This window comes from Anabas testudineus, chromosome 10 (assembly GCF_900324465.2).
Source record: "Anabas testudineus chromosome 10, fAnaTes1.2, whole genome shotgun sequence".
Classification (NCBI taxonomy): domain Eukaryota; kingdom Metazoa; phylum Chordata; class Actinopteri; order Anabantiformes; family Anabantidae; genus Anabas; species Anabas testudineus.
In genome coordinates, this window is record NC_046619.1 from 14,144,823 (window position 1) to 14,172,068 (window position 27,246).

Genomic DNA, 27,246 nt, shown 5'->3' on the forward strand with positions numbered 1-27,246 from the left:
CCTCTCTTCTTTGGGCTTGTAAGTCGACAAGACTGAAAAAGTTTGTTTACTTGATTTTGATGTATTGGATTAGCGTTAAGTAAGAATTCTTCACATCATACGATTAAAGGAAAAATGCGGCTTCATCAAAATGCCGAAACCCGGGATCGAACCAGGGACCTTTAGATCTTCAGTCTAACGCTCTCCCAACTGAGCTATTTCGGCGATGAAAACTCCGTGTAGTACATTCTTAATTTAACGAAAACATTAAACAGCTCATGTTAATATGTTTAATATATGTTATAGATGGTTTAACAGTTGCTAACAGACTCATAAGTTCCGAACATCGACTCGTCTGTTGTTCCGTTAACTTTGTGTCTCAACGGCTCCGGGTCGGTAGAACGTTCCACATAGTGACGTAATTTCATTCAGCGCAGAGGCTGCTGGGAAGACAAAGGTCAAGAATGGCTGGTTGGTGAAGACGAGGATTTACTGCTGAACTAAGACGATCGCTGTGTATCAGTAACTAATGGTATTGGGAAATATTCCGCTATTTCAGATTAGGCTTTTGTATGTATAATATAGGAAATATTACATTAAGATATCCTCCGTTCTTCTGCGAGTCATCCAACTATCTGGCTAGCTAACGATAGCTGACTGGTAGCTGCTTTGTTATTGTTTTCGCTGTATTTGGCGGCCATATAAACACTCCTCCCTGAGTATCCCCAGCCAAAGCAGGGGTTCGAACTGCCAGAGGGATGTTTTTCCCTACGCCTCGGGAAGATGGATGAGAAGTCCAGCACTAGTAGCAGCCACCACCGGCTCCTGATCTTCCTGCTCATGATTTTGCTCTTTGGCGTCATTATGATCCAGTACGTATGTCCGAGCAGGTCTGAGTGCCATATGCTACACCAGATGGGATCGTGGTTTAAAGTCGGCAGCGCAACTGGTTCTCGGGGAAATGGAAACGAAATCCAGGATGGACTCCAAAAGGATCCATACATCGCAGAAGACGGCGCTCTGGTCCGATTTGTCCCTCGCTTCAACTTTACGAAAGCCGATTTAAATCGTGTTGTAGACTTCAACATCAAAGGAGATGATGTGATAGTTTTTCTGCACATTCAAAAAACCGGTGGCACAACGTTTGGCAGACACCTGGTGCGGAATATTCAGCTGGAGAGGCCCTGTGAGTGTCACGCAGGTCAGAAGAAATGTACCTGTTATCGGCCAGGTAAAAAGGAGACCTGGCTGTTTTCCCGTTTCTCCACGGGCTGGAGCTGTGGGCTTCATGCAGACTGGACTGAGCTGACCAGTTGTGTCCCGTCACGCATGGACTCACAAGAGGCTGCAAGCAACCTGCCCAGGTAAGTCGAGATTGAGAGGTACCATTCAATCAGTGCACGTTGCTCATAATAGTAATTATACAACTCTTGGTCATTCAGCAAAGCAGTTTGAAGCTGTAATAACTGTATATTTGTTTACTTAATGGAGTTAGTATATTCACTAAATGTGAGTTTGTCCTTTGCAGGAATTGGGTTAAGATTCTCAGTCATTCAAGTGGCAAATTGACTTCTTTTTTTTTATTAGCCGGACCATAAAAGAAAGAAGTCCAGTTGACGTCACTCAACTTTCAAATAACCTTTGGAGAAGGTTTTAATACCTAAAGAAACAAGCGCTTAAAGACTAAAAAAACACTTGATTACGTGGCTTAATGTTGCTTCAGCCTAGTGAAAAAAATGCTTCTAGTCTCTACACAATGCAAAGGCCAGATGATTGCAACATTCACGTTTTTGTTTGGTTTTCTAAGATAACATTTACATTTACATTTACATTTAGTCATTTAGCAGACGCTTTTATCCAAAGTGACTTACAAGTGAGATAAGAACTAGTTCATTATGATACTGCTGAATGTCAATATTTTTTTTGTATTTAATACCCCCTTTTCTTCCTGGGCTATCTAGAGTTTCTTGCGAAACAAATGTATTTTATATTATATTTGTTATTTTGCAATTTTGCTAATGTTATATGCAACAAATGCTTACTTAAATTTTTGAATAAACAATCAACATAAATAAACAATAAAAAGACAAAGTTGCTGCTGAAATTCAAATTAATAATTAAATTGCAATGATGCATATATCTAATATATTTTTTTCTTTCCAGTAGGAACTATTATTACATAACAATCTTAAGAGACCCAGTATCGCGCTACCTGAGTGAATGGCGTCATGTGCAGCGTGGAGCCACATGGAAAGCCTCCTTACATGTATGTGATGGACGTTCACCAACGCTGTCCGAGCTGCCAAGCTGCTACTCAGGAGATGACTGGTCAGGTTGCTCCCTGCAGGAGTTCATGGACTGCCCCTACAACCTGGCCAACAACCGGCAGACCCGCATGCTGGCTGACCTCAGCCTAGTGGGTTGCTACAATGTCTCTGCCATGAGTGAGGAAGAACGCTGGGCAGTACTTCTTGAGAGTGCTAAACGTAACCTAAGGGGCATGGCTTTCTTTGGGCTGACAGAGTACCAGCGTAAGACCCAGTATCTGTTTGAGCGAACCTTCAACTTGGAGTTCATTGCACCCTTCACTCAGCTCAATGGCACACGTGCTGCTAGTGTTGAGGTACCTTCTGAGACTCAACGCAGAATCCGCCAGCTAAACCGATGGGATGTAGAGCTGTATGAGTATGCCCGAGACCTTTTCCTGCAGCGTTTCCAGGTGGCAAGGCAGCAGGAGCGCAGGCAGGCCAGGGAGAGGCGGCAGCAGGAGAGGAGGAGGCTCCGTGGAAGGTTCACAACAAAGCAAGCAAAGCAACTGAAGCTTGCAGAAGCGCCCTGTCAGCTTGAAAGTCGCTCTGTGGTAACTGAGGAGCAGAAAAGAGAGAAGGCTGATGGAGACAATATGGAGTCAGAAGTGCTGCTCCCAGACTGGTGGGATCTAGATGAAAACAGCACCATGGAGGACTACGTGGACAATGTTGAACAGTGGTAGATATGACAACTAGCAGTTGGGTGTCTTAATACTGAGTGTGCCAAGTTCTGCCTTGTCTGTTATTAATGTATTCAATTTCTTTTTAGTATATTCTTTACACTAAATGTTCTTTCACACCATGAACTGTTTGAAATGACACATTTATTTATTGATACTGATTGTATTTTTTGCCACAACTGACATTCAAAATAATCAGGGTATTTCCTTAACTGAAAGAGGATGGTATAGCTACTTGCAGTCCTGTACCCTACAGTGTTGTCTGGGCTTTTAAACATGTTATGTAGCTTGGAATGACCAGATATTTATATTTTTCTTTGTTAAAAGGAACAGTGTAATACATGTTCCCTTAAAAATGCCACTGTTTGTGATTAACAATAACACTATATGTTTGCCAAATTGTTGTATTGTCTTAAAATGCTTACACATTTTGAACTATACCTGTGTTTTAAGTGTCTTTCAAGTAAGAGAAAAGGGAAATTGAATTTTCATACATACCTCAATGTGTTGTGTTAATTGCTAATGTTGTTAAATTACTGAATGTGTCTTAAGTATCAGTTTTTTTTATATAAAAATGATTTTACATTCACTGAACTACTGGTCTTTTCTTGCCATACAGCAGTGTCCTCTTTTTGTGTCTGATGTTTTATCTGTTTATGCACTTGCAAACCTGCAGAGCCCCAGCAGGGAGGGCTATGGTCACTTTAATACAGTCAAACCTTCCTGTTTGGAGATTTTAAGGTGACAGTTGAATCACAGGTTATTCTTAAATACGTGTGGATGGGATTGGAACCATTTTTCAGTCTGATTCTTGCAGGATTTAATAGAGGGATCAACTGTGACAGCTGCTCCTAAATGTTGACGAATTATTAAGCAATATACAGAAAAAGCTCAAGATGTTGGAGGTTATTGGATTGTGAAAAGGAGGGATTACTATTAGTACAGTTGCAGCACCAGAAATAGTTGAGGGATTAGAAGAGCAAATACAGATCAGGAGCTGTCTGTTTCAAGGCATATATGGTACACCACTGTAAACCGAATAATGTGCAGCAAAACAACGTGCACATGTGATGCTGCTCGATAGGTTTTATTGCGAAAATCCATAACAGACCGGAAGTACAGTGTTGGTAGAAAAGCAGCTTAGCTAGCTTCAGGTGGAACAAGTGAAGAGCGTCACCTAAAGTAAGAAGGACAAATAACTAATATAATTATTGTTGTATAATTATTGATCTTTTGAAAATTCAAAGAGTGACAGGCATGAACATATCACCGCCTTTGTTTGAATGTTTTGGAAATGAGTTTGTGAATTTAGGCGTTAACGTTTAACTTCAATTTTGACCGTTAATTAACATTCGTCAAAGAAACGCCATGTTTTACCTCAGCCGAACTGCTATCTTAATATTTAGCTAGTTTAATTAAGTTAAATAATGCAAGCCTGTTAAATGTATTCCTAAAATGACACTATATGGATAGGTTATGTGTTTGATTTCTGTCTGATGTGAGTCTTTTTTCTGCTTTGTAGGTGTAAGTTAGCTAGCTATAATATCAAGCCCCTTAATCTTAATTATTGTATATCTTGTGTAAACTTACCTGTTTTTCATTCAGAGCAGCCTACCTAGATACCTGCTGTGCTTTAGTCGTGACTCTGATTTCTCCCAATGCTAATGATGATGTTTAATAAACGTAAGCAAACACACGCACACACCCTCTTTCACAACTCCTCCCTCACCATTTTGCTCTGCCTCTGTTTTTTTTTTTCCAAATTTGTTATTCTGCTGTGTGTTCAGTCTGTGTTGCAGCCGAGCAAATTTAGTTGCAGCTAACATTTCAGCTCTCGCTTGTTCTTTCTTTCACTCGGCCGCGGTAACACGTTTCTTACCAGCGGTGATTTTATTATTTCTGGCTCGCCATAACGCGCTTTCTTCTTATTCTTCTTTCACTTCCAGGTAACACTGGGAGTGTGCATCAGACCAAGTAGGCGTTTTGTGGAAAACAACAACGAAATAAATGTAACCGATGATGATTTAGGGGGAGACACTTGACTCCGATTGGACTACAAACAGGTAAGAGGCTGAGCACGTCTGGCGCAGTTGACTTTGCAGGAATAATAAATCTACCTCACCCATAGAAACAACCGAGGTTAGCGGTGAGTTTTATATTTAATTCACGTTGCAGTCATTTAAAATGCTTTCATTCTGCCTGTTGCGTGGAAATCTGCCTCTGTTATTACTAAACACAGTCTTAAATGTGGTGTTACACGTAGGCACAACAGTAATAACGTTTACATTTAGCATGCTTTGGGCAGGTCTGCAGGGAGGTGACGGCTATGCTGTGTGGATACCAAAAAAGCTGTAAGCAGCTTTTGTAGTCTGGGATCTGCATACAATCGTTTGGTTGTATGGAATATTTAGGATTTAATTGGATGTATTTACAGTATATCAAGTGGATTTTGTTGTCATGCCAGAAAGTAAAGAGCTAAAATCAATGTGAAATTACTTTCGGAGTCACTCTTTTCACTGCAGTATTGAATTTAAATCCATTACAGCTGGCAGAATGAGGTGCACCTGCAGATTGTTTCCTGGTTATCTGTGGGATTTCGACTGCAGTCAGTGCCTTGTCCTTGTTTACCCTAAAAACCCATCATGCTGTGTTGTCACTACTTTTCTACACGAACTGCATGCATCTCCACTGGATGGTTTGCCATTATTTTGGCGTTTAACAATTCAGCTAGTCAAGACAAGTTCACACTTCCTTTGGGCTGTGGACTCTGCACCAGTCTAGCTAGTTTTTTATACTTAATATAAACACAGATAAACTGACACACACACAAACTGGCACTGTTCCCACACAACCTGTTTTCATTACTTCTTTCCCACAGGCACATATTAATTGCCTGAGATGCTCAATCTAATGGTGCAAATAAAACCATTCACCAATGTAGCAGCAATAACAAATCAAAAATGTTATGCTTACAATATGTTATTGGCTCAGCTATAGCATGTACAGTTTTCCACACAGTTAACTTTAATTACCTCACTACAAGGATGTTAAACTCCTTGCTCAAAACCAGCATTATGATGAAGCATAATGGATGCTCCAGGGCCTACACCTTATTCAGTCTCTTTTCTCAATAACAATTTGCAACTGGCAGTTTATGCTTGCAATGTGCAACAGGCAGCTTATGCTTCATTATTCCAAATATTAATGCTTTGTATTGACTATACTGTCCTGTTTGATGGAATACGTTGTTATATGTTTGTCTGAATGGGAGCTGTGGTGCCTTAATGAGCTGAAGGGATTACTGATACTTAACCTAATTACTTTGCTCCCTCCCTCCAGGCTGCTGGCTTTCACTCTCATTGTGATTTATGGATCTTTCACCTTGTGCTTTTTAATCAATCACCTGGTCATTGATGTTATCCTGTTTTGCACTCATCCCTGTCCCTGCTCTCAATAGAGTTGTCTGTTTAGTGAGCTGTAACACAAAGCCATTGTTTAGATGGCAATCTAAGTGGGGTTTTCACAACTTCAGTATTTGTTATACAACTACCTGTGCTTCTGAAAATGGAATTCACCAGTGTTTTGGGAATGGGGAAACTCCAGAGTCTTGTGTGAAACCAAGCTCACACACAGATCTGTGTTTACTTGAGTGTATAACTGTTAAAATTCCTCTGTGGCTTTCAGCAGACCTCATTTTGTTTGATCTGTAGACTTCATGTTGTAGTCTAAAACACTTCCCATTTAATACATTTGCCTAATGGTTTCAATCATAGCAGTTTTTAATTTCAGCATTGATTTTTTTTCTAGATTTCACCCCAGAATTTTATTTTCCAGCTTTATAATTATTTAGTTTTCCATGGCAACCTGCAGCATTAACCAATAACACTTTACTTTCCCATTTTACAACTTCCCAATCCTCAAATCTAGAACACTTCACAGTAAGTGTGTTAGTAGAGCAAGCTTAAATCGTGACATTTCAACTATTTTCAGTGCTTGAAGTTTAACTGAATCTATAACTCTTCAGCTCTAGCTTATACCTCAATTTCACTCAGTGCAATTATTTAAGCTCTTTCATTTTAACTGTGATTTTAACCCCTTGGGGTTAAGTGCTTATATAATATTTGTAGTGGTGTTAAGGTCATTAGCTTCTTTCACTATTTGAACTGTTTCAGGTTCAAATTGACAAATTTTCTTTAGAAAATATATCTGTTTGTAGTTTTATAATAATGCCTCTCTGCGGCATTAGCAGTATTATATTTATTACATTTACCTAATGCTCTTAATCTAGAACAGTTCATTACAAATATGTATGTCTAATATGTATAGTTCAAGCCTAAATGTCTTTACATTGTCATTTTAACATCTTCCTTTGCCTTAAGGTAAACTTAGTTTTTTAGCTCTATTGAGCACTTTTTTAATGTTATGTTGTCTCTGTCATCGTCTACCATAGAGCAGTTAAAAAATAAGCACAAAGGATGATAAAAAGTGTTTAGTTTTCTCAAGTGTTAATGTGTCACTCTGCCTTTCACTGACTAAATGTCTCACAAGCTGTGTCTTAGGGTGAGCAGATCAGGTGCAGAGTTGTTGGTGGAGGTGCCACTTAGCCTACACACTGGCCACAATGCAGACGTCAGAGCTCAGGTGAAGGTTATCCTGTCTGTAGCCCTTTGGTGAGCTGTGTTTGATGAGGGACACAGTGCGCTGGAGTCAACAGCAGCCACCTCCGTCTGTCCTCCCTACTACCCCCTACTATGTTCCACCTACATTTTGACCCCCACCTACTGACTGTTGGATCCCATTTTCACTGCACACACAGAGGACAGACAACAGCATCATAATTAGATTCATTTATTAACGATGACACATCCCTGCATATGACTGTATATATACATTGTAAAGGTCAGGCAAAGGTTATTACGTTATAACGTACAACTTTGAGCTTTGGTGGCATTTTTCCAAGTCGGTTGGTGTTAAAGGTTTAAGTGGCGCTAAAACAATTTCTCTATTAACTGACTAGTTGATCAACAGAAAAAATATAATTTTTCTAGTCGATTAATCACTTTTAAAAGCGTATTAAATAAATCAGCAATTGGTGTATTCTGTCCTTGTAGGACAGCAAAAGCATATTTTTATGCTTTATTTTTCCTTTGAAGCTTTCATCAGTGTTGTGAGGGACAACACTGAGATAGCTGTGGTGTGTGGGCTGCAATTGCACAATAATGCAGCCTCAAGCATGTAGCATCAAGTGTTTGTCTCTTGAATAGAGATCTAAGTATTTAGCTGTAATAGTACTTAAAGCCAAATTTGTCCTTCTTTCTTTTCTATCATTCATAGCCCTTTCCCATCTGCTGTTTAATTACTTGCTCCTGTTTATTATTCCTGTGTATATTCTGGCCTCATCATGTTTTATCTCTGCTGTGTTCTGCAATAGGTAGTGTTCAGTGGCAAGAAAAAGTATGTGAACCCTTTGGGATTACGTGGAGTTTTGCATGAATTGGTCATAAAATGTGCCCTGATCTTCATCTAACTCACAACTATACAAAAACACAGTCTGCTGAAAATAATAATACACAAACATTATATGTTTCATGTTTTTATTGAACATAACATGCAAACATTCACAGTGCAGGGTGGAAAAAGTATGTGAACCTTTGGACGTAATAACTGGTTGATCGTTCTTTGGCAGCAATAACCTCAACCAAATGTTTCCTGTAGTTGCAGATCAGACCTGCACAACAATCTGGAGTAATTTTGGACCACTCCTCTTCACAAAACTGTTTCAGTGTAGCAATATTCTTGGGCTGTCTGGTGTGAATCGCTCTCTTAAGGTCATGCCATAGCATTTCAATCGGGTTGAGGTCAGGACTCTGACTGGGCCACTCCAGAAGGTGTATTTTGTTCTGTTGAAGCTATTCTTTTGTTGAATTACTTGTATGCTTTGGATCATTGTCCTGTTGCATCACCCATCGTCTGCGGAGCTTCAGTTGGCGGACAGATGGTCTTACGTTTTCCTGCAAAATGTCTTGATAAACCCTGGAATTAATTTTTCCATCAATGACAACAATCAGTCCAGGCCCTAAGTCAGCAAAGCAACCCCAAACCATTTTTTTGGACAGCAATGGCTTCCTCCGTGGTGTCCTCCCATCTACTCCATTCTTGGTTAATGTTTTCCTTATTGTAGATGTATCAACAAAAATGTTAGCATGTGCCAGAGATTTCTGTAAGTCTTTAGCTGACACTCTGGGATGCTTCTTTACCTCATTCAGCATTCTGCTCTGTGCTCTTGCAGTCATCTTTACAGGAAGACCACACCTAGGGAGAGTAGCAACAAAACTGGTGTGTGTTTTTAAAGGGCAGGACAGCTTTCAGCAACACATCCAATATCATCACACTGATTGGACTCAAGGTTGACTCACTCCTGGCTCCAATTAGCTCTTGGAGAAGTCATTAGGCTAGGGGTTCACATACTTGTTCTTGCCACTGTATATCACCTTGGCTGTAAACATTTCATTTCAAACTGACATGACATTCCTCTCTGCTTTGTGTTTACAGCCAATTAGTGCTGTGTTAGAATGCTAACTCACAAAACTAAGGTGTTGAATATGGTAAACATTACACCTGCTAATTATTAGCATGTTATCATTAATATTAGCTTAAAGCGCTAAAGCTACAGTACATATGGATAGCCGCATAGCGCTGCTAGTATGGCTGCAGATTGTTTTGTTTAGGTGACAGTCAATTTTTGTCAATATTTGAGTACAAATTTGGTGACGTAAGTCATCTGTCCTTGCCCATGTTTTTACATTTCTACATTCACCCATTTATGAGTAACTAATAAGAACTCCCTGTCTAAATTTCATCTCTGCACAGGTTGTTCATTCTGTACAAGAAGATGTTGTACAATACAAGTAGGCATGTCACAGGTAACCCGCTTAACCATTACATGAGGAATGATTTCTCAATATTTAACTCTCTTCATTGTCTACCAGTATCCATAAATTCCACGATAGAGGCTGAAGGCAAAGCTAATAAAGAATGACATGGTTGAACAGTCAGTGAAATCTTTGGGAGGGTGAAACTCCTGCAAAGTAGTGTAGAGAAAGTGAAAGGTCCTTACTTTGTATATTCCAGAGTTGAGTGTGCAGTTCAAAGAAGAATAGCTTTGGAGGAGAACCAGTGTTACTGAGTAGCTTTCAAAGAATTATTGTAATGACAACTGTGCACCATTTGGTCTCTGTTGTGATGAAAGTGGCGAGAGGAAGTGAATAGCATTGCTGAGGAACATTTTGATGATGTAGGCTGTATATTGCTGAGCTGCGTAAGCAAGGGAGCTTGACACTGATGTGGATGTGAATGCAGGATGGGCAAGGCTGCAGGAGGAGTGCTTTTCTTGTCCCCCTGAGAAAAGTTTCTATCGATCTGTAGGTAGGCTGGGAAGAGGAGGCATAGACAAGCATAATGGTTAAGCAAGCCAAGCAATTGCTGTACCTGCTCATCTCTCATTGCTGCCTTTTTTGGCTGGGATGTGTCTTTGTTCTTGTGTTTGTGGGTGGGTGTATCAATTCAGTTCCCAGCTCCCCCTTATCCCTCCTTCTCCCACTCCACTGCGGTGTTCTCCTTCTGGGCGGCCTATCTGCATGCACTCATATATACGCACACACACTCATTCCCTCACACTCTGCCCCCCATCGCTTTCTCCGTCTGTGTCTGTGCCATCAGATGCTGGGACTATCTGCTCCAACCCTCTTCTCCTCCTATTTTCTGTACTCCTCCTCTCCTGCATCTTGTCTATTGTTTATTCTCTTGGTGCATTAATGTACTGTTATTCCCTCAGGTCTCATACAAAATAACACTCCTTTCACTTTAAATTACCTTATGTCCAAAATGCTGTTTGGACTTTCCCTTCCCCTGGGAAGCTAGATTGTATTTTGTTGTCTGTGTGTATCTTTATTGAGCTAACGTACTGATTGTTATCTGTATTCAGTTAGTGTCTGGACACGTTACTCTGCTCCCTCACAGTGAACCACACAGCAGGCTGCATGTATCTTTCCTGCAGTATCGTCCACAGTTTCGTTGGCAGATGACTTACTCCTCCTTGTCTGTGAAAAGACAAAGCTGTTTGGAGTCACCTCAGAGTTTAAATATTGTGCATGTGGCTCAGCCATGACTCTGCTGTACCAGTGGAAAAAGCCTCGGAAGAACAAGGGTGGGTGGAGGGAGGAGCTACTGTGGAACCTGTCCTGTCATTGGTTGATGATGTCTTCAGGCCTGACAGCAAGAGTCTGTTCAATTGGCCGCTGCTTTGCATTGAGCACAGCAGCTGCAGTTGACAAAAACTACCCTTTCTCTCTTTGCCTTGCTCTACCTTTTCCTCAGCTCTTCCCTTATCATTAATAACTGTCTGGGAATCATCAGTGCCGAACCCATGTGCCAATTGTGCCACTTCAATGACATCTCTTTTTACAGTACATTGCAGCACAATTTATGTCAAGTTAGTCAATTACTTTCTGCTCTGCAGAGCTCAGGGGAGTTGAAGTGACGTCTCTGCCCTGCCTGCAATCTCCCTTCATCCGTCCTCTCTCTCTCTCTCTCTCTCCCTCTCTCGTATCACTTAATCAAGACATAGCTTGCCCTTTCCTGTTCATTGCTGCCTCCCTCCCTCTCGTGTGCTCTGCTCGCCTATTTGTTTGTCCTCGCTTTATTCTCTTTGGCTTTTTCCCTTCCACCCTCCTGCCTCGTGGTCCTCATCAACCTTACTTTAAACAAGCTTTGTACGATGTTCTAGCTTTGCCTTGACAACATTGTAGCTTCAACAGGCTGCTGTTTTGTAAATGCTTTGAATTGATGTTTGCATTTCTGTTTTACAGTCAGCACACAACAAGCAAGGACATGCAGAAGAGAGGTCAGTGAGGAGGATGACAACAGAAGAATAGAGGACAGTGAAGGTGGAATGAGAAAGAGACCTAAGTAGGGGAAGGAAGTGGAACTCCAAAGTGCCTACTGCAAGGGGTCGCCTGCTGCCATCTGACTCTGCTGGAAGAGAGCAAGACACCACTCAGTGTGTGCTTGGCCTTGAATGGAAGCTATATTTTATCCTGACAGCCACAGTGTCATCCATCTCACGTTGCTGAGCTGCAGTCCCCGCATATCCTGAGTAGCAAACAAATTTCATCAGTGCAAGGACACCATCCCTCTAAGGTTCTTCTTTTTTGGGTCTACAGAAATCTTCAGGCTGTTTAAACATAACTAGAGTGACAACCCCAGCCTTGGCCATGCTGACGTGAATGTAACAGTGACTTACGGAGGGTGTCACTTGATTCAGGTGAGGTGGAGACACTCAGCAACATATCCAAGCATGCCAGAGTGATGTCTTCACAGTAGTTTTTTTTGTTAGTTCAGTTTTTTTTTCTGAGACAGAGCTGGTCTCTGCTCGCAACCAAACTCTCTATCTCGCCCTACCGAAACTTCAGCTGCCACATTTCCCAGGAAGAACTAATAAACATCCCCAAAAATACACCGATTACAATGACTTGCTTCCTATTTGCACTGGGGAAAAACTGAACATTTTTTTTGCTTCTGTTTCCTCTATGTTTTTCTGGGGATTTTTTTCTTGCATCACTATTAGTCACCCTTGTACTCATCAGACAGTTTTCCATCCATCTGCCCCCACCACTCCTCAGTGCTTGTGAGCATCTCTGATGGCTGTCAATATGACCATGGGACGGGACACCAAATGGCTGACCCTGGAAGTGTGTCGTGAGTTTCAGAGAGGCACCTGCTCGCGCTCTGATGCCGAGTGCAAGTTTGCCCACCCCTCTCGGAGCTGCCATGTGGAAAATGGACGAGTCATCGCCTGCTTTGACTCACTCAAGGTAACAGATATTTTCCCTCATCACTCCTTGCCTTATAACATCTTTTTTGTTCAGACACATGCATTATAGTTGATGTCAGGTTCTCACCTTCCAATAAACAGAATCAAAAATTTTAGAAGAATATCTTGTGGTTATCCTGATATTTATTGTCCCCATTTTTGGGCTGTAAGTTCTTGAAAAGCTGCTCTGCTGTTGGTCTGTTCCTCCACCACTGATGTGGGCTAGTCGGTCGTGCTGCTTCAACATCACTGCAGCTGCTCTTCTGCCTCTCATCCACTCCCCTCCACCACATAACCACAACAATAGCTCTACTAGTACATAGCGGAAAAACTAACAGTCTGACAAGTGATGATGTTTTACTGTATTTTAGAAGGGCTTCGGCTATAAATGGCCACTTGTGCTTAAATTGAGAATAGACTGTTGCTGTGTCAGTGTGTGTGGATGCATTTGTGTGTTTGAAAGAGGCTTTGCTTGACCAGCTTTCCTGCAGCAAAAAGTGAGACCCAGACAAGGGGCTTTCTGTCTGAGTGCAGCTGCTGTCTCCTCGTTTATTGAGTTAGAATTTATTATTCAGCCATTTTTCTGTGTTATGTCCTCCAGAGCAAGAGGGAGAGGGAGAGAGAGGGGGGCCTAGCAACAGCACAGGAGTGCGTACCCATTGGATAGTTTGATCTTCCTGAGTGGCATGGCTGTTTTTAGCACAGAGCAACAGCCTGGCTCTGTACTGGTTGCATTGATGGGAGAAAGAGGCGAGCTGCTTTGTACCAAAGGCAGGGAACAAGCATTAAAGGCCACATTTGGCTGTTTGAAGCCCCCAGGGCATGTTGTTAGTTTGAGAAAGAGCTGAAGTTGGTGACAGTTGAAGGTCAAATCAACTCTCTTTATCAGGAGCTGCAGCAGGGCTGCCCGCACAGAGTGTCAACAACCACCTCTCTACAACAGTGTTTTTATACTCATTTAGGATTATTCTCTGCTGACAGCCTTTGTTTTTGGTTGACTGACTAGAGAAAACAAAGAAGCACCACCCGCCATGCCCAAGAACTGCTCAACAATATCACTCCTTCCTCCTGCTCCCTGCCCAACCCTCCCTTCTTTCTTAATTTTATGGATTTATCTGCTAATGGCCTCCCTCTTCACTGTCCCTCTCATATCTCCCATCTCTTGCCTGGTCGACACCAACCATTGTCATTCCTTGTTGCTCCCCCATTAGCTCTGTCTGGTCGGTCTGTACCTGCTGTAGACGAGGAAGGGGGGGCTCACCACCTAGTTCTTTTTACCTTGTTAACTGGACAGCTGCTGTCACCTCACATGATTAGTGTGGACACTAGGTTTAACAGCAGTGTGTCTTTTGGATGACATCATAGTGAAGCTGCAAGTAATAATTCTTTTATTATTGATTAACCTAAAGAATACTTTGTCAATTAATTTTTTGGTACTGAAAGAAAATACATGAAAAAATGGCCAACACAAGCTTAACTTTAAAACTACTTAAAACTACTTTTGTCCAAAAGTCGCAATTTAATAATTTAATTGAATCTAAGAATAATCTGCACAACAGTTGATAATTATAAGAATAATTGTTGCTACACTACAGAAACTCTCCGAATCATTTCCAGAGTCTTGCCATTAGCATGGCTAAAAATTACTCTAACAATTAGATAGTTATTTTAATTATTGAAAATAAGTGTTTCTTTGATGATTGATGCATATGAGTCCAAACTTGAGTGTGGTGATCCTATAACATAATTTGTCTTATGTTAATATGGGCTATATATTTTCATTTCTAAAAATATGTGTAAGAAAAAATGTAATTTCTTTCTCCTTGCAGAACACATCAAGAGCACACTACTGTACCAACAGTGTACTTTCTCAATGTTTGTGTGTGTGTGTGTGTGTGTGTGTGTTACTATGGCTACCAAAAGGAGATTCCTGACCACTACTCTCCTCAGCACCACTTTTCGTTGGCGTACCCCATATTTTGTAGTGTTTATAAAACGTGTGGCCTCTCTATCGATGTTGATAAAACGACTGCAAAATTGAGACATTATTGTAGTCCAACCTTTGTTTTTGAAGCACAAAATTCAAAGGACACTGTTAGGCTCATTATTAGGTACTTTTCTCTGCCTATTGATTTTGAGCAGGCTTGCTGAGCTCATGGGACTTTTATTCTCTTGCCTGACTCATCCCTAAACACACAGATCGCTGATGCAAAGCTTGTAGCTAGTATCTCAAATGTAGGTGACCATTTTTTCAGGCAAATTTTTGTGTTGGTTTTTGAGGTCGTATGAATGACTTCTTAAAGCTGGTGTAAGAGACACTGCGGTCCTATATATGTAGTTCTTTTGCTAGTATCTCAAATGTAAGTGACCATTTTTTATCCGTATTTTTGTGTTGTGTTTGAGGTCATGTGTGTGACTTCTCGAAGCTGGTATAAGAGACACTGCGGCCCTATATATATAGTTCTCCAGCTGCTTATTATTTTTTTAAACGTGTCCTTGTCTTAGCACATCATCCATCACTATCAGAGTCTCTGCACCATGACGTCAGTTTGTCTTCAGTCAATTTTTCATTTTCCATTTCTTTAGTGCTGTGTCAGTTGAGCAGCGTGCTCATGATCATCTAATGTGAGCCGTTGTGTGGGTGTGGTTTAATGACAGAGCATCTGACTGAAGCTCACTGGGGGAAGTTTAGCAGGTTAACAGCTCATCTGCAAGGGCAGACAGCTGCTGTCGGCCCAGGGGTTTAATGGAGACTGCGGTTCCTCCTCTGAGTCTGTGTCGACCTGCAGTGCTCCTGCAGCACCATCTTCACCTTCCCACAGACTCTGGTGGGGATGAAGGACACTGCTTTAATGATATTCTGAGCCCAAATGAATTGCTTTTAAATAAATGGGTCAAAATCTGATGTAGAATTTGTCGAAAAGCCATAAATGACAAGTAAAAGAGAGCACAAGGTATTACTTTTGATTGAAATGATTTTAGGTAGCAGCTGCTGAATTGGGATGAGCCTTGGTTTTCTAAAATACATAAATACTATATAACTAATATTAGGTCACTAAAACTTTTGTTTAAATTCATAGATCATTTTTAGATGTTTTAAAGCTGAAACAGTTGAAGACCTGGAAAATAAATTACCAACTATTGGAGACTTAAGCAATATGTCAAATATTATTTGCTGCTATATTCTTTATTGTGACAATTTTCTGCTTTTCTTTGTCTTAAATTGTAGTAAAATGAATTTAAGGAGAGTTTTAACAATTGGATGGAGAAACAGGGAAGCAGAAGAATACTGAAAAATTGTGATCTTAATTTTTAGTGTAGTGACTAATTTAGCAAATTATTAATTAATGGCATAATAATTTTTGCAATCCTAAAAATACTGCATTCATTAAAATGTAATAACTGATACATCCTTATGGAATATCAGAGTCTATTACATTGCTCTACTTTAGTATAAAGTTTATGTGATTAATCATTTGTCTGACTTATGTGAACATTTCCTTGCTGTTGTTCACATTTATTATGTGACTCTATTGTATTTTGCCAATGCATTTATTTTACATATATTTTATTTTTTTACATTTATTACTTTGGTTGCAGTCATGTAATCTGTCTGCTGTCATAGTTTAAGTCGCCATGTGCTGAATGGTGCTTTGCATACAGGACAAATAGAAAAGCCGTGACTATGCACATAAACCCAACAGCAGCGTACTGGCTGTGGAGCCAACACGTCTCTACGTATGCTGCATTTGTTAATGAATAGTCATGAATTGTGCTTTGTGCTGATTACATGAGCGTGTTTAAGAAAGTTATGTTACAGCAGGTATATTTTTTTCTAAATAAAAGTAGTTACTAGGATACATTATTCCAATTAAAAACTAAGCTTAAAACAGTTTTTCATATAATAATAATATCAACAATAATGTATATTATTATTATTTTTTTTTTTATCCATTGACGTTTCTGCAGTAGGTAACCATTTTAGATTTTAGATACAAATACATATCTAACCTAATCACATAATATAACATATATTTATTTATGTACATTTTGTTAATAATACTTACATGCTGCTGTAGTAAGTAACAATTTCAATAAACTAATACAAGTATATGTGCTGCCGTCAGTCTATATTTGTTCTTTTTCTGGAACGCAGCTTATTTGTTGAACTGATAACTCAAAAGTAACAGTACAGTCTTTTGCACTGGATCGTGAGACTTGAGCATATGGTCTTATATGTTTTATCTCTTATCACTTTGGTTTATTTAACTTCTAATGTGCAACTTTGTCAAACTCAAAAGCTGGCTCAACTACTAATACACCTGCCATTTCACTTTGTTTTTAAAAAATAATTCAAATGAGAAATTAAATGTACAGTTTGATTGTTTGTCAACTGTTGACATGCCTACTTTTACTGCTACTTGTGCCACAGTTAAATTTTTACATTTCTGTTTTGCTTAGATAGTTGTTGATTCCAGCATACTGCACCTTTAATGAAACACACAAAGTGGCTGCACATTTCTCATGAATTATGCAGCATTAGATCTTCTGGGGCTTCATTAGTACTTTAATGTACCAGAAAGTACGAGACATAACTCTATGGGAGTTCTGAAAACACATATTATTTTTGATGTTTAGTTTAACAAATTGTACTTGATTATGTAAATAAGTTCTCTGCTAATCTGAGTTTTTTCTTAAATTTACTCTAAAGAAAAAAAATCTACTATATGTCAGATTCATGAAAGCATGTTCTAGTTGTTCCTATTTATTTAACATGAGATTGGAGGACCATGTGCACATACAGGACTCACATAGAGGTTGAAAAGGAAAGTTGGGGACAGTAGACCACCTATCTCACATAGACACTGCTTCGTGAAGTAAAAAGCTAATGCAACTAATTCAGCAGAATCGGTAGTGGATATAAAATAACACAAATGCTGAAGTGTTAGACAAAGAAATTGTGTGAATTGCAGTGTAGTGTTTATTAACTTCAAAAGGCCATAATGCTTTAAAAATAATAAATTAATTATTTTCAAATATTATTAATAATAAAAATGTCAGCACTGAATAGTGAGTATAAGGGGTGTTTAGAATTTGTTCTTAACTAAGAAGTCCAGTTTCCACTGAACAGTACTTAAGGGATAACCATGACCTCAAAGAATGAGAATCTTCACAGACCTTTGTAAGTGGGTTTTAAGAAGAAATTTAAGGCCTATTATTCTCATTTCCCTGTTATGTGACTTTATCTCTGATAATCATTACTATGAAATGTCACCCTGTCTGTCTACTCTCAGTCATCATTCCTCCCTCCCTTCCTCAGGGGCGCTGTGCACGTGAGAACTGTAAATATCTGCACCCACCTCCACACCTGAAAACCCAGCTGGAGATTAACGGGAGGAACAACCTGATCCAGCAGAAGGCCGCAGCAGCCATGTTGGCTCAGCAGATGCAATTCATGCTACCTGGAGCACAGCTGCAGCCCATAGTGAGCAACCTGCACTAAAACATTTTAATTAATGCAATGTATGTAAAGTGTTGTCATCTATAGTCAATGCACTCGTTCTGTGAGTGAAGCTGTAGCCAGCAGTTTGGTAGTAGTGACTCTCTGCAAATGCCACCAGTGATGTCTGCTGATGGAATTTTCCTGGCTGATTTTCTTCTTGTCTCTTACAACAAAAGGAAGTAGAAAACAAAAGTGACTTACTTTGGCTTCCTATTCATTTACATTAGGGATTATATTCAGAAATTACACTAGGTATCTCTAAATAAAATTAAATGACCCTGCAGAAGGAAATATAAAATTACCTGAATGTCAGAAGTAACAAGTTAATGTTTTTTTTCTACTATTTAGATTTTTAAATGTTGTGTTTAAAGAAGTAATTGTATAGCTCACGATAACAGATGTGTTCTTGTTACTGTAAATAACGAAGAGTACTGCCATGTCTTCTTATTGTGTTTCTCTTGTCTTAATCATTCTCTCCCTCCGTCAGACAACATTCCCTGTAACACCCTCTCTGGCAACAAGTCCCAGTATGGCCTTCAGTCCATATCTGAGCCACATGGGCCCAGGCATGGGCTTGATGCCTGAGCTGCTGCCCAGTACTCCCCTGCTGGTCCCTGGGAGTCCCACCAGCCTGGCAGCTATGGGCAACGGCACCTCCACACAAAAACATGTTCGCACAGACAAACTGGAGGTATGCAGCAGGCATGCAGTTGTTGTGTTTCTATGACTGGCCAGAGAATGACAAAAGGTAAATGTTAATCAGTGCTCCCACCGGCCCTGCCAGGTTTGTCGAGAATTCCAACGCGGTAACTGCACACGAGGAGAGAGCGACTGCCGCTACGCTCACCCCCTGGAGGCTGGCATGGTGGACTGCAGCGAAAACTCTGTAATTGTCTGCATGGACTTCATTAAGGGCCGCTGTAGCCGAGACAAGTGCAAATACTTCCACCCCCCGGCTCACCTGCAGGCCAGGATCAAGGCTGCCCAACACCAAGCCAGCCAAAACACCACACCCACAGCCTTGGTGAGTCTTTTTCACCACTGTGATAGTTACAAAACTTAGGTGTAAACTAGTACTCACCATCTGAAAAGTAAACTTTCACTATATCTTATCTCTTAGAAAATATTCTTGTTGTGTGCTAGGATATTGTTTACGGATGCACACAGTATCTGTCAGGCAGCTTGAAATTTGATAATGTAGTCTGGGGATTATGTTTTTTAATAATGTCTGCTACTGTGCATGTGTCTGAGCCTGAAACCAAGGTTTATAAATTCTGATATTCATTTGGCTTTTGTTAGAGAATACTACTATTCTGTATAGTCATTGGTTCATTTTCCCTGTACTTAATCTGAGATCAATCTGGTTGTATAATTAAAAATACATTCCTACGTCAGCCTAGGATCATAGCCTACAATGTGTGTGTGTGTGTGTGTGTGTGTGTGTGTGTGTGTGTTAAAGTTTGTTAACCTAAATTCATGTTCTATTTTATTTAAATAAGTGAAAAGTTGTCTTTGGTATCTTCGACTGCAGCACCACCCTCATTAGAGAATGAAATCATAGAAATCCCACTTTGCTCTTGGCCTGACCTCTGGGCTGGCCTACGTCACTTCAGCTAATCTTAGGTACTGTAGTGTCCTCTTGTGACGATAAACAGAAACATCCACCTCAACTGGATGGTGAGTCTAAAGAGCACAAACAAAAAGGACTATACAGCATATACTCTAATATTACACAAGATAGAGCAATTTTTCTACTCAATGTTTAACAGTCACAGCGGCCAGTGTTGAAAGTTAAATCATCTTGTCCAATCTCTGATTTTCTTCCTGGCCAGACTCTGCCACCAGGGGCCGTGCCGCCACTGACAAAGAGACCAGTCTTAGAGAAAAATAACGGAGCTGCTGCCACTGTCTTCAACCCTAGCATGTTCCACTACCAGCAAGCCCTGGCTAACATGCAGCTGCAGCAACAAGCCTTCATCCCCACTGGTGAGTCTCTAGTAACATTACACATGCTGAATTCATCCATAACACATGTAGGGACCAAATGATTGGTCCCAGACCTTCTGGAACTTTGAATGTGCTCTGAGCAGACACATGCAAAGTCTTTTCCTCAGCTGACAAGGTAATATTGTGATATTCAGTGGGTTACAGGTGTGGTTAATAGTAAAATATGCATGCTGTGTCTGTGCAAGGCTAAGCTACAGTGTAAATACAGTGTTATTCACCTTTCACACAAACATAGTTCTACTTTCCATTCTTTCATCATCTGTTGTGTTGCTTGCATTTGATTCACTAATGCTTGATGTGTGATGATGAGTTGTTAAGCCATAAAAAGTTAGAGAGCACATGTTTCAGTACAGACAAATCAAATACCAGACAATACAAAAACATGAGGATATATTTTGTTGTGTTTTACTAAAAGTAGCTTTAAATGAAAGTTACAACAAGCCCATTATGAACATCAGCCCTGCTATTACAACCATATTTAGTCATATGACATGATTTCAACATTAGAGATTTGAAGGGTTTAATTACATTTACTCAATTAATTCATTAGGTTGACTGACAGAGAATTTGTGATCATTATCGTTGAATTTATAAACTACAAATATACTGCCCGTCCAAAAAACGTCCTGTCCAGAGTTGCATAAATGTTTTGCCAAAATCTTGTATTGAGGATAGGAGAGTTGGACCGCTGCGCAAAATCTTCTCCAGCACATCTCAATGGGGTTAAGGTCTGGACTCTGTGGTGGCCAATCCATATGTGAAAATGATGTGTCATGAAATGAAATGAAATGAAATAACCTGGTCATTCAGTATATTCAGGTAGTCAGCTGACCTCATTCTTTGGACACATAACCTTGCTGCACCTAGACCTGGCCAACTGCAGCAACCCCAGATCATAGCAATGCCCCCACTGGCTTGTACGTTAGACACTAGGCATGATGGGTGCATCACTTAACCCTCCTCTCTTCTTACCCTGATGTGTCATTGGTCTGGAACAGGGTAAATCTGGACTCATCAGACCACATGGCCTTCTTCCATTGGAGTTTTAGTAGTTTAATCAATCTCCTTAGATGTTTTCTTTGCTTGATTCATGCCAATTTGAACCTTTTGAAACAGATTAACATCTTTTCGCAACCACAGGATGTGTCTTCCGACATGGTTGTTTAAGAAATCAGAAGCTACTCACTGCATCAGTTAGGGTTAAATAACTTGTTTCCAGCTGAAACATAATCATCCAATGGGAGGGTCTTACCTACTTGCTTAGTTAAATCCAGGTGCTGACTTTTTTTTGGACTGGCAGTGTATTTGTTATATACTTATAATTGTAATTTGTATAGCCAGGTTCAAAATTGTTGGTCAGACATGATGCATGATATGCAGATTGAATGTATCACCTTGGACTGTTAAAATTTGTGGTGAAAATTTTCCACTGACCTTTCATAGATTAATCAACAATTGATTGAAAAAATAGTCATTAGTTGGAAACAACAACAAATAAAGTTGACTGTAGATCAGTGGGTGTTCAGTGCTTTAAACAGAAAATGTATCCACTCATTTACATTAAACATGCAGTGTTGTGTAACAGATCAGAGCGTTGATGTCTGTGTGTCAGCTGAAAGTAGTTGGCTTTTATCCTTTACTTATCAAGAACTTGCTTTTGTGTCTCTGTGTGTTGGTCGTCGTGTGCACTAACTGCAACAGCCTTGATGTCACTGAACCTGGCCTGAACCTGTTGACTTGATTTTACCTGCTGTTACACCTTTGTCCTTGTTTTTCTCTTCCTGTCTGTTTCAGTTGGTCTCATCATTTTGTTGTTTTAAGCATGTTTTTATGTGTTACTTAAGAGGCTCAAACCTGTGCATGGTGCCCTGGAGCCATTGGTAACTGTACTGTATGTGTTAATGGACTTACTGAATGATTGATTGATTAATTGAAGGATGTCCTGATTGAATTTATCAGCATGTTGTATTCAATTAAGTACAAATTATGTTTCTTTTACATTTACTGCAAGCAATGTTTCAAATCAATAGTTGTTTTATTTAATTAATTAGTTTTAATTCATACCCATTCAATATGGTTATCTTGAAGAAATTAGTCACTTGCCTTGTAAGCACAACAGCCCCTCTTTGAGTCTCTCTCTCTCTCCCCCGTGCTTCTTGTCTGTTTATAAAAGGCTAAACATGCCAAACAAAAAAATTTGCTGTTGCTGAAAACAATCTGATGCTCAGAAAAACATGGATGTGGTGATATCCTGAGAAAAGTTACTAGGAGTTTGAGTCTTTTGAACAAACCAGCAATAAAATCCTTTATAAACAGTCTTTATCCTGATGGATGGATTACTTTTCTCTAACAAGCTTTAAGTTTGTGTAAGTTACACCATCCAGTAACTGGTAGCAGTAAAGTAGATTTTTTCCTAATAAGCTTAAGCTCTTGGTTGTTCAAGGTTGAGATGAGTTTTCAAATATAGCCATTACTACATAACAGATGCAACAACATTAAATACAGCATTCTACTAACAAAACCATGTACATCAGAATATTTAAAATATGAGTGTTGGGTGTAAAAATAGCTAAAAATGAAATACTTTGAGGTTTGTAATTCTGAGGTTAAACATATGATATAATAGACAATGTTGAAGACCTTTATCCTTTTCATTTCACAATGTCCATGTGTCATCATACCTGTTTGTTTAACAACTCGTGCTTTATGTTAGCATTTATTCATTTTACTTCTGTGTGAGCGTGTTGTGGTGTGCGTACATGTATGCATGTACTGTATGTGTGTGTGTAGGACAGGTGTGGCTTGAACAGGTAGTCCAGGGGCCTACAGCTGATGTTCATGCTTTAAGTCAGGCATCTTGTAGGGCTTATGAAAACCCCCAGCCCCACTTGCAGGAAAGGGGCAGCTGGGAAAATGAGGAAGTGGATCAACTGCAGGCAAAATCCCAGCTGCTTCCTGTTAGTGCCCAGACTCAGTGGTGAGAGGATGCCCCCATAGGTTATCCCTGCTTAGACCCCATCTGTACAAGCCCTCTTTAAACCTTGAGGAAACTAAGTGAAACAGTTCTTATTAAATTAAGTCTAGTGCAGAGTAGTGTTTTACTCACTTTTATTATATCAGAAAAATAGTATCAGAATTATATGTATAGTTTTTGGACAATTTACTCATTTGATAAGTCTATTCCAGGGTTGGATAACTTGTGTGTGAATCATTAAAATGCAGACCAGTAAGCCAGGCTTCTCATCTGTGACAGTGTGGTGCTGAGGTGGAAACAGTGAATACAAAATATATACAATGAAATATTCAACATTAGAATCAGGAATCTAATTGTACACACATGCACAGAAAAGGAAGAAAATGTGTGTGTGTTTGTGTGTGAGACCACCTCACTGTATATCCTGTACTCTTTGTATTCTCTATCCATACCATATTTATCACTGCTGTGTGCAGATTATGACATATAATGATATTATCATGATATGGTATTATAATGATATCCAACATTTGCTTGTAGTCTTAAAACTTGGGCACTGTGGCACTTACCAGAAATATGTCACACAAGTAGATACTACAGATATCACAAGTGTGTTTATTCAGCTTCTTTAATCTTTTCAGACTTTCTTAGACTTCCAGACTTTTCCTGAAAGTAGAAATTTTCTTTGACCTCAGAAGGGTAAAAATATATAAATAAAATGTCAGTGTTATCAGTGTTCAAAGCGTCTTCAGTGGAAAGTGAAAATGTTTAAATTCATCTTGCAAAGCCAGTCACTAAATCTGACACAACAAGTCACCAACAGGAGTATAGCTGTGACATTTGTTTTTTCTCTAATGAATCATTTGCTCCCACCATACACATGCTCTGTCCATTGAATACAATTATCAGATACAGTACAGTCTGATTACATTGTATGACTGTGTATTGCTTTGTTTGTTGGTGAACAATGTATTTTGTTTTGTAACTGTTTAAACTGTTTAAATAAGTTATTTTCTTTATCTCTTGTTTTGTTTGCATGTGTCTTGATACTTGTTCAAATTCATCCTGGCAATATCACTTGACTTGTGCCATGACTTTTGATCCTACACATTTTACCATGGTAACCATATCATTCCTGTTCCCCCTGCTCCCCGCCCATATCCTCGTCCTCTGTCTTTTGTCTTACTCGCCTGAATAAAAGTTCCCATGATGCACGGTGCCACCACCTCCACTGTTTCGTCGGCCTCGACCACAGTCACCAATGTTCCTTTCGCTGAATCTGCTGCCACAAATCAGGTTTGCTCTCTCATTTCAGTTCTCTTTTATTTTAGCTCAGTAGATTCTGAGTCATTTCCACAGTTTTTCATAAGGTGACATAAGCACCTGCCTGTAATGTCACTTGTGTCATGTCCACATTTCATCCGTCTTCACTTTTCAGTCTGTTGTAATGCGAGCAAATAAAAAATTATGTTTAGAGAACTCTAATACTAGGTTTTCAGCTACAGCATATAACGTCATTGCCAACATTGGCATTCATTTATCTACATTTGTAAAAGTCAAAAGAAAAACCACATCTGTATACAAATTTACAAAAAAAATATTTTATGCTCCTCCCTTTTTATTGTCTTAGTTTCTGGATGCAGTCAAATAAAAAGAAATTAGATCTTCTAGGCAACATTAGCTGCTGTTGTACATTATGACAGTTTCCACAGAGTGAAACACAGGTCAAGCTGATATGTTCCAGCAAAAATAAAGCCTCACTTTTGTTTTTGTCAATATTTCTGTTATCGCCTTATTTCACAGTGTCCACTTACACATGCACAACCTTACTGCAAATAACCTGAAAGAAAAAACTGAGTTTCATCTGACGTTTATGTAATTACTATCACCACTAATCCAAAAAGAGTGACAAAATGTTTTAGATTTTTTTCTACTTGATAATAGGATCATATTTAAGTTAATGAGTTATTTAATGAGTTAATGTAAAAGAAGGAAAATTGTGGAAGTGTGAACTCTCTCAGTCTGACATTTGTTTAATGGTCAAAGTTGGTAAAAAAAAGTGTTACTGGCAATTTCACAGTGATGACAAACATTCAGTAGCCATGTCTATGAAACCATCATCAGTGCTAACCTGACGTCTTGCTTTTAAGATTAAAACGTTAAAATATGTAAAATACCAGATTTTGTTACAAAATAATCTCCTACTAAAGGTTATTGCAAAATGTTTGTGTCAGTGGTAATTCACTGCTCCTCCTCCCTCCTCTCTCTCTCCCAGTAGACCCATCAGAGCTTGTGACGTCTGATCCAGTGGAGCTCCAGTGCATTCCCATGGAAACTCATTACTGTCCAATCCCCAAACTGCTGGTCGCAGCTCCAGTGGCGCTAAACTCAGTAAGCCTTTCCCGAAATCCCAGTTAAAGTCCCTGAAACCTGCGCAGTACCAGGGCAATCATCTTTTTGAATGCAGCAAACATGTGCCTCACCTTCAGTGCACACTAACTGAGTGGAAATGTGAAACTTATTATGAAATATAATGAAAGGAAAAAAAGCTGCAGTGGTTGACGCAATACAAGCCTGGACATATTAATGTTGCATTATAGCAGCCACCCTGATGCATACTGACTTGATCAGGCTGAGCAATAGAGCTCCTTTGTTCTTTACAGCCATACATGCCCACACCTTAAAAGTGCAGCAGACATGTGCAGACAAATACACATATACATTTAAGACTAAAATGCCCTTTATGGGTTGGAGCCATCATATGAGGCGACCCAACACATTTGACTGTTCCTAAGTCAGAAACTCATAAAAGTTTAATGTGGAAAAAAAGACCATTCACACGGCAAATGGACCTGCCACTTGTCTACAGCTGTTATGTGTTGTCAAAATTAAAGAGTGTTTCATATCATGTCATGTCATATCATGTCAAGATGGCAACAAATCTAACATTAATGATATACAATGTGTACCATTCAGTTAGTTCTCATGGTCTCATCCTGCCAGTTGATTTAATTTGTTTGTGCCTTTGATTTATCTGCTTAGCTGCAGAGGAGACTTATTTTCATGAAATAATTCAAAATAACACTTAACAGGATACAATAAAAGATTTGTCATTTGCAATTAAAAGCAATATCTGTTGTTACAAAAAAATACTGTGCATTAACAGTTCCTATTGTAAATACATAGAGAACACATCAATTATAATTTAGATCAGTTTTGGTTGCTGATAATAGCACCAAATGAGACTTCACGGAAATTCACAACCTTAAATTAAAGTAGACATTAAGAAAGATACATTCAGTTTTGATACAAATGGGCTGAATTCTAAAAGAGTAGCTCTTAATTTATTTATGTTGAAAACAAATTGACAATTTTTTTTTTTTTTTATTAAAACCATTGAATTTAAATGATGAATTACAATGGCAAGTGGAAGTTTTAATTTCCTGTTTTTCCTGCCCAAATTGGTGATGAAATGTGATCTGATCTTTACCAAAGTCACAAAGATCAACAAACACAACATTTCTAGGCTGATAAAGCACAAACAGTCATGATCTTTCATGTCTTTATTGAACACACCAATTAAACACACAGAGTAATGGGGGGAAAAGAATGTGAACTATTGTTTTAATCACTAGTTGAACCACCTTCTGTAACACTAACCTCAAGCAAGAGCTTCCTGTAGCTGTAGTGTAGACCTGTCAATGATGAACTTTGGATCATTAGACATCCTAAGTATGATATATATAATATGAACTGAAGCAGTTCTGTGGGGAAGGATGGTCCAAAGTTCTTCCTGGACATTGTGTAGGTGTAATCCACAGCTACAGGAAGTGCTTGCTTGAGGTTATTGTAGCCAAATGTGGCTGAAACAGTTAAAAACTGTTTTACTTATCTTTTCCATCATCGTTTTGTATATGTAATGT

At 39.3% G+C, this 27,246-nt stretch overlaps 2 protein-coding genes and 1 non-coding gene across 10 annotated transcripts; 2 read left to right on the forward strand and 1 right to left on the reverse strand.

Annotated features, from left to right (window-relative positions):
* Positions 1-26,833, forward strand: mbnl3 (muscleblind-like splicing regulator 3). Of its 7 annotated transcripts, none has more exons than XM_026357964.1 (9): positions 1-18; positions 4,915-5,031; positions 11,836-12,840; positions 18,160-18,324; positions 18,830-19,033; positions 19,127-19,366; positions 20,175-20,328; positions 24,525-24,619; positions 25,599-26,833. In XM_026357964.1, exons 3-9 carry the CDS (start codon positions 12,667-12,669, stop codon positions 25,599-25,601), a joined length of 1,035 nt encoding a protein of 344 aa, XP_026213749.1. In that variant the 5' UTR covers positions 1-18; positions 4,915-5,031; positions 11,836-12,666; the 3' UTR covers positions 25,602-26,833. The 7 variants fall into 7 exon arrangements, with proteins under 7 accessions (XP_026213749.1, XP_026213748.1, XP_026213747.1 ...); XM_026357963.1 differs by lacking the exon at positions 1-18 and adding an exon at positions 4,133-4,150; XM_026357962.2 differs by lacking the exon at positions 1-18 and adding an exon at positions 4,589-4,651.
* Positions 26-3,326, forward strand: hs6st2 (heparan sulfate 6-O-sulfotransferase 2). 2 transcript variants are annotated; one of them, XM_026357958.1, is made up of 2 exons: positions 26-1,343; positions 2,143-3,326. In XM_026357958.1, the coding sequence occupies exons 1-2, from the start codon at positions 763-765 to the stop codon at positions 2,969-2,971; spliced, it is 1,410 nt and encodes a 469-aa protein (XP_026213743.1). In that variant the 5' UTR covers positions 26-762; the 3' UTR covers positions 2,972-3,326. The 2 variants fall into 2 exon arrangements, with proteins under 2 accessions (XP_026213743.1, XP_026213745.1); XM_026357960.1 differs by having other exon boundaries at positions 2,146-3,326.
* On the reverse strand, positions 132-204 carry trnaf-gaa. The gene has a single exon. It is a non-coding gene; the product is annotated as a tRNA-Phe (tRNA).
* Positions 26,834-27,246: the final 413 nt, after the last annotated feature.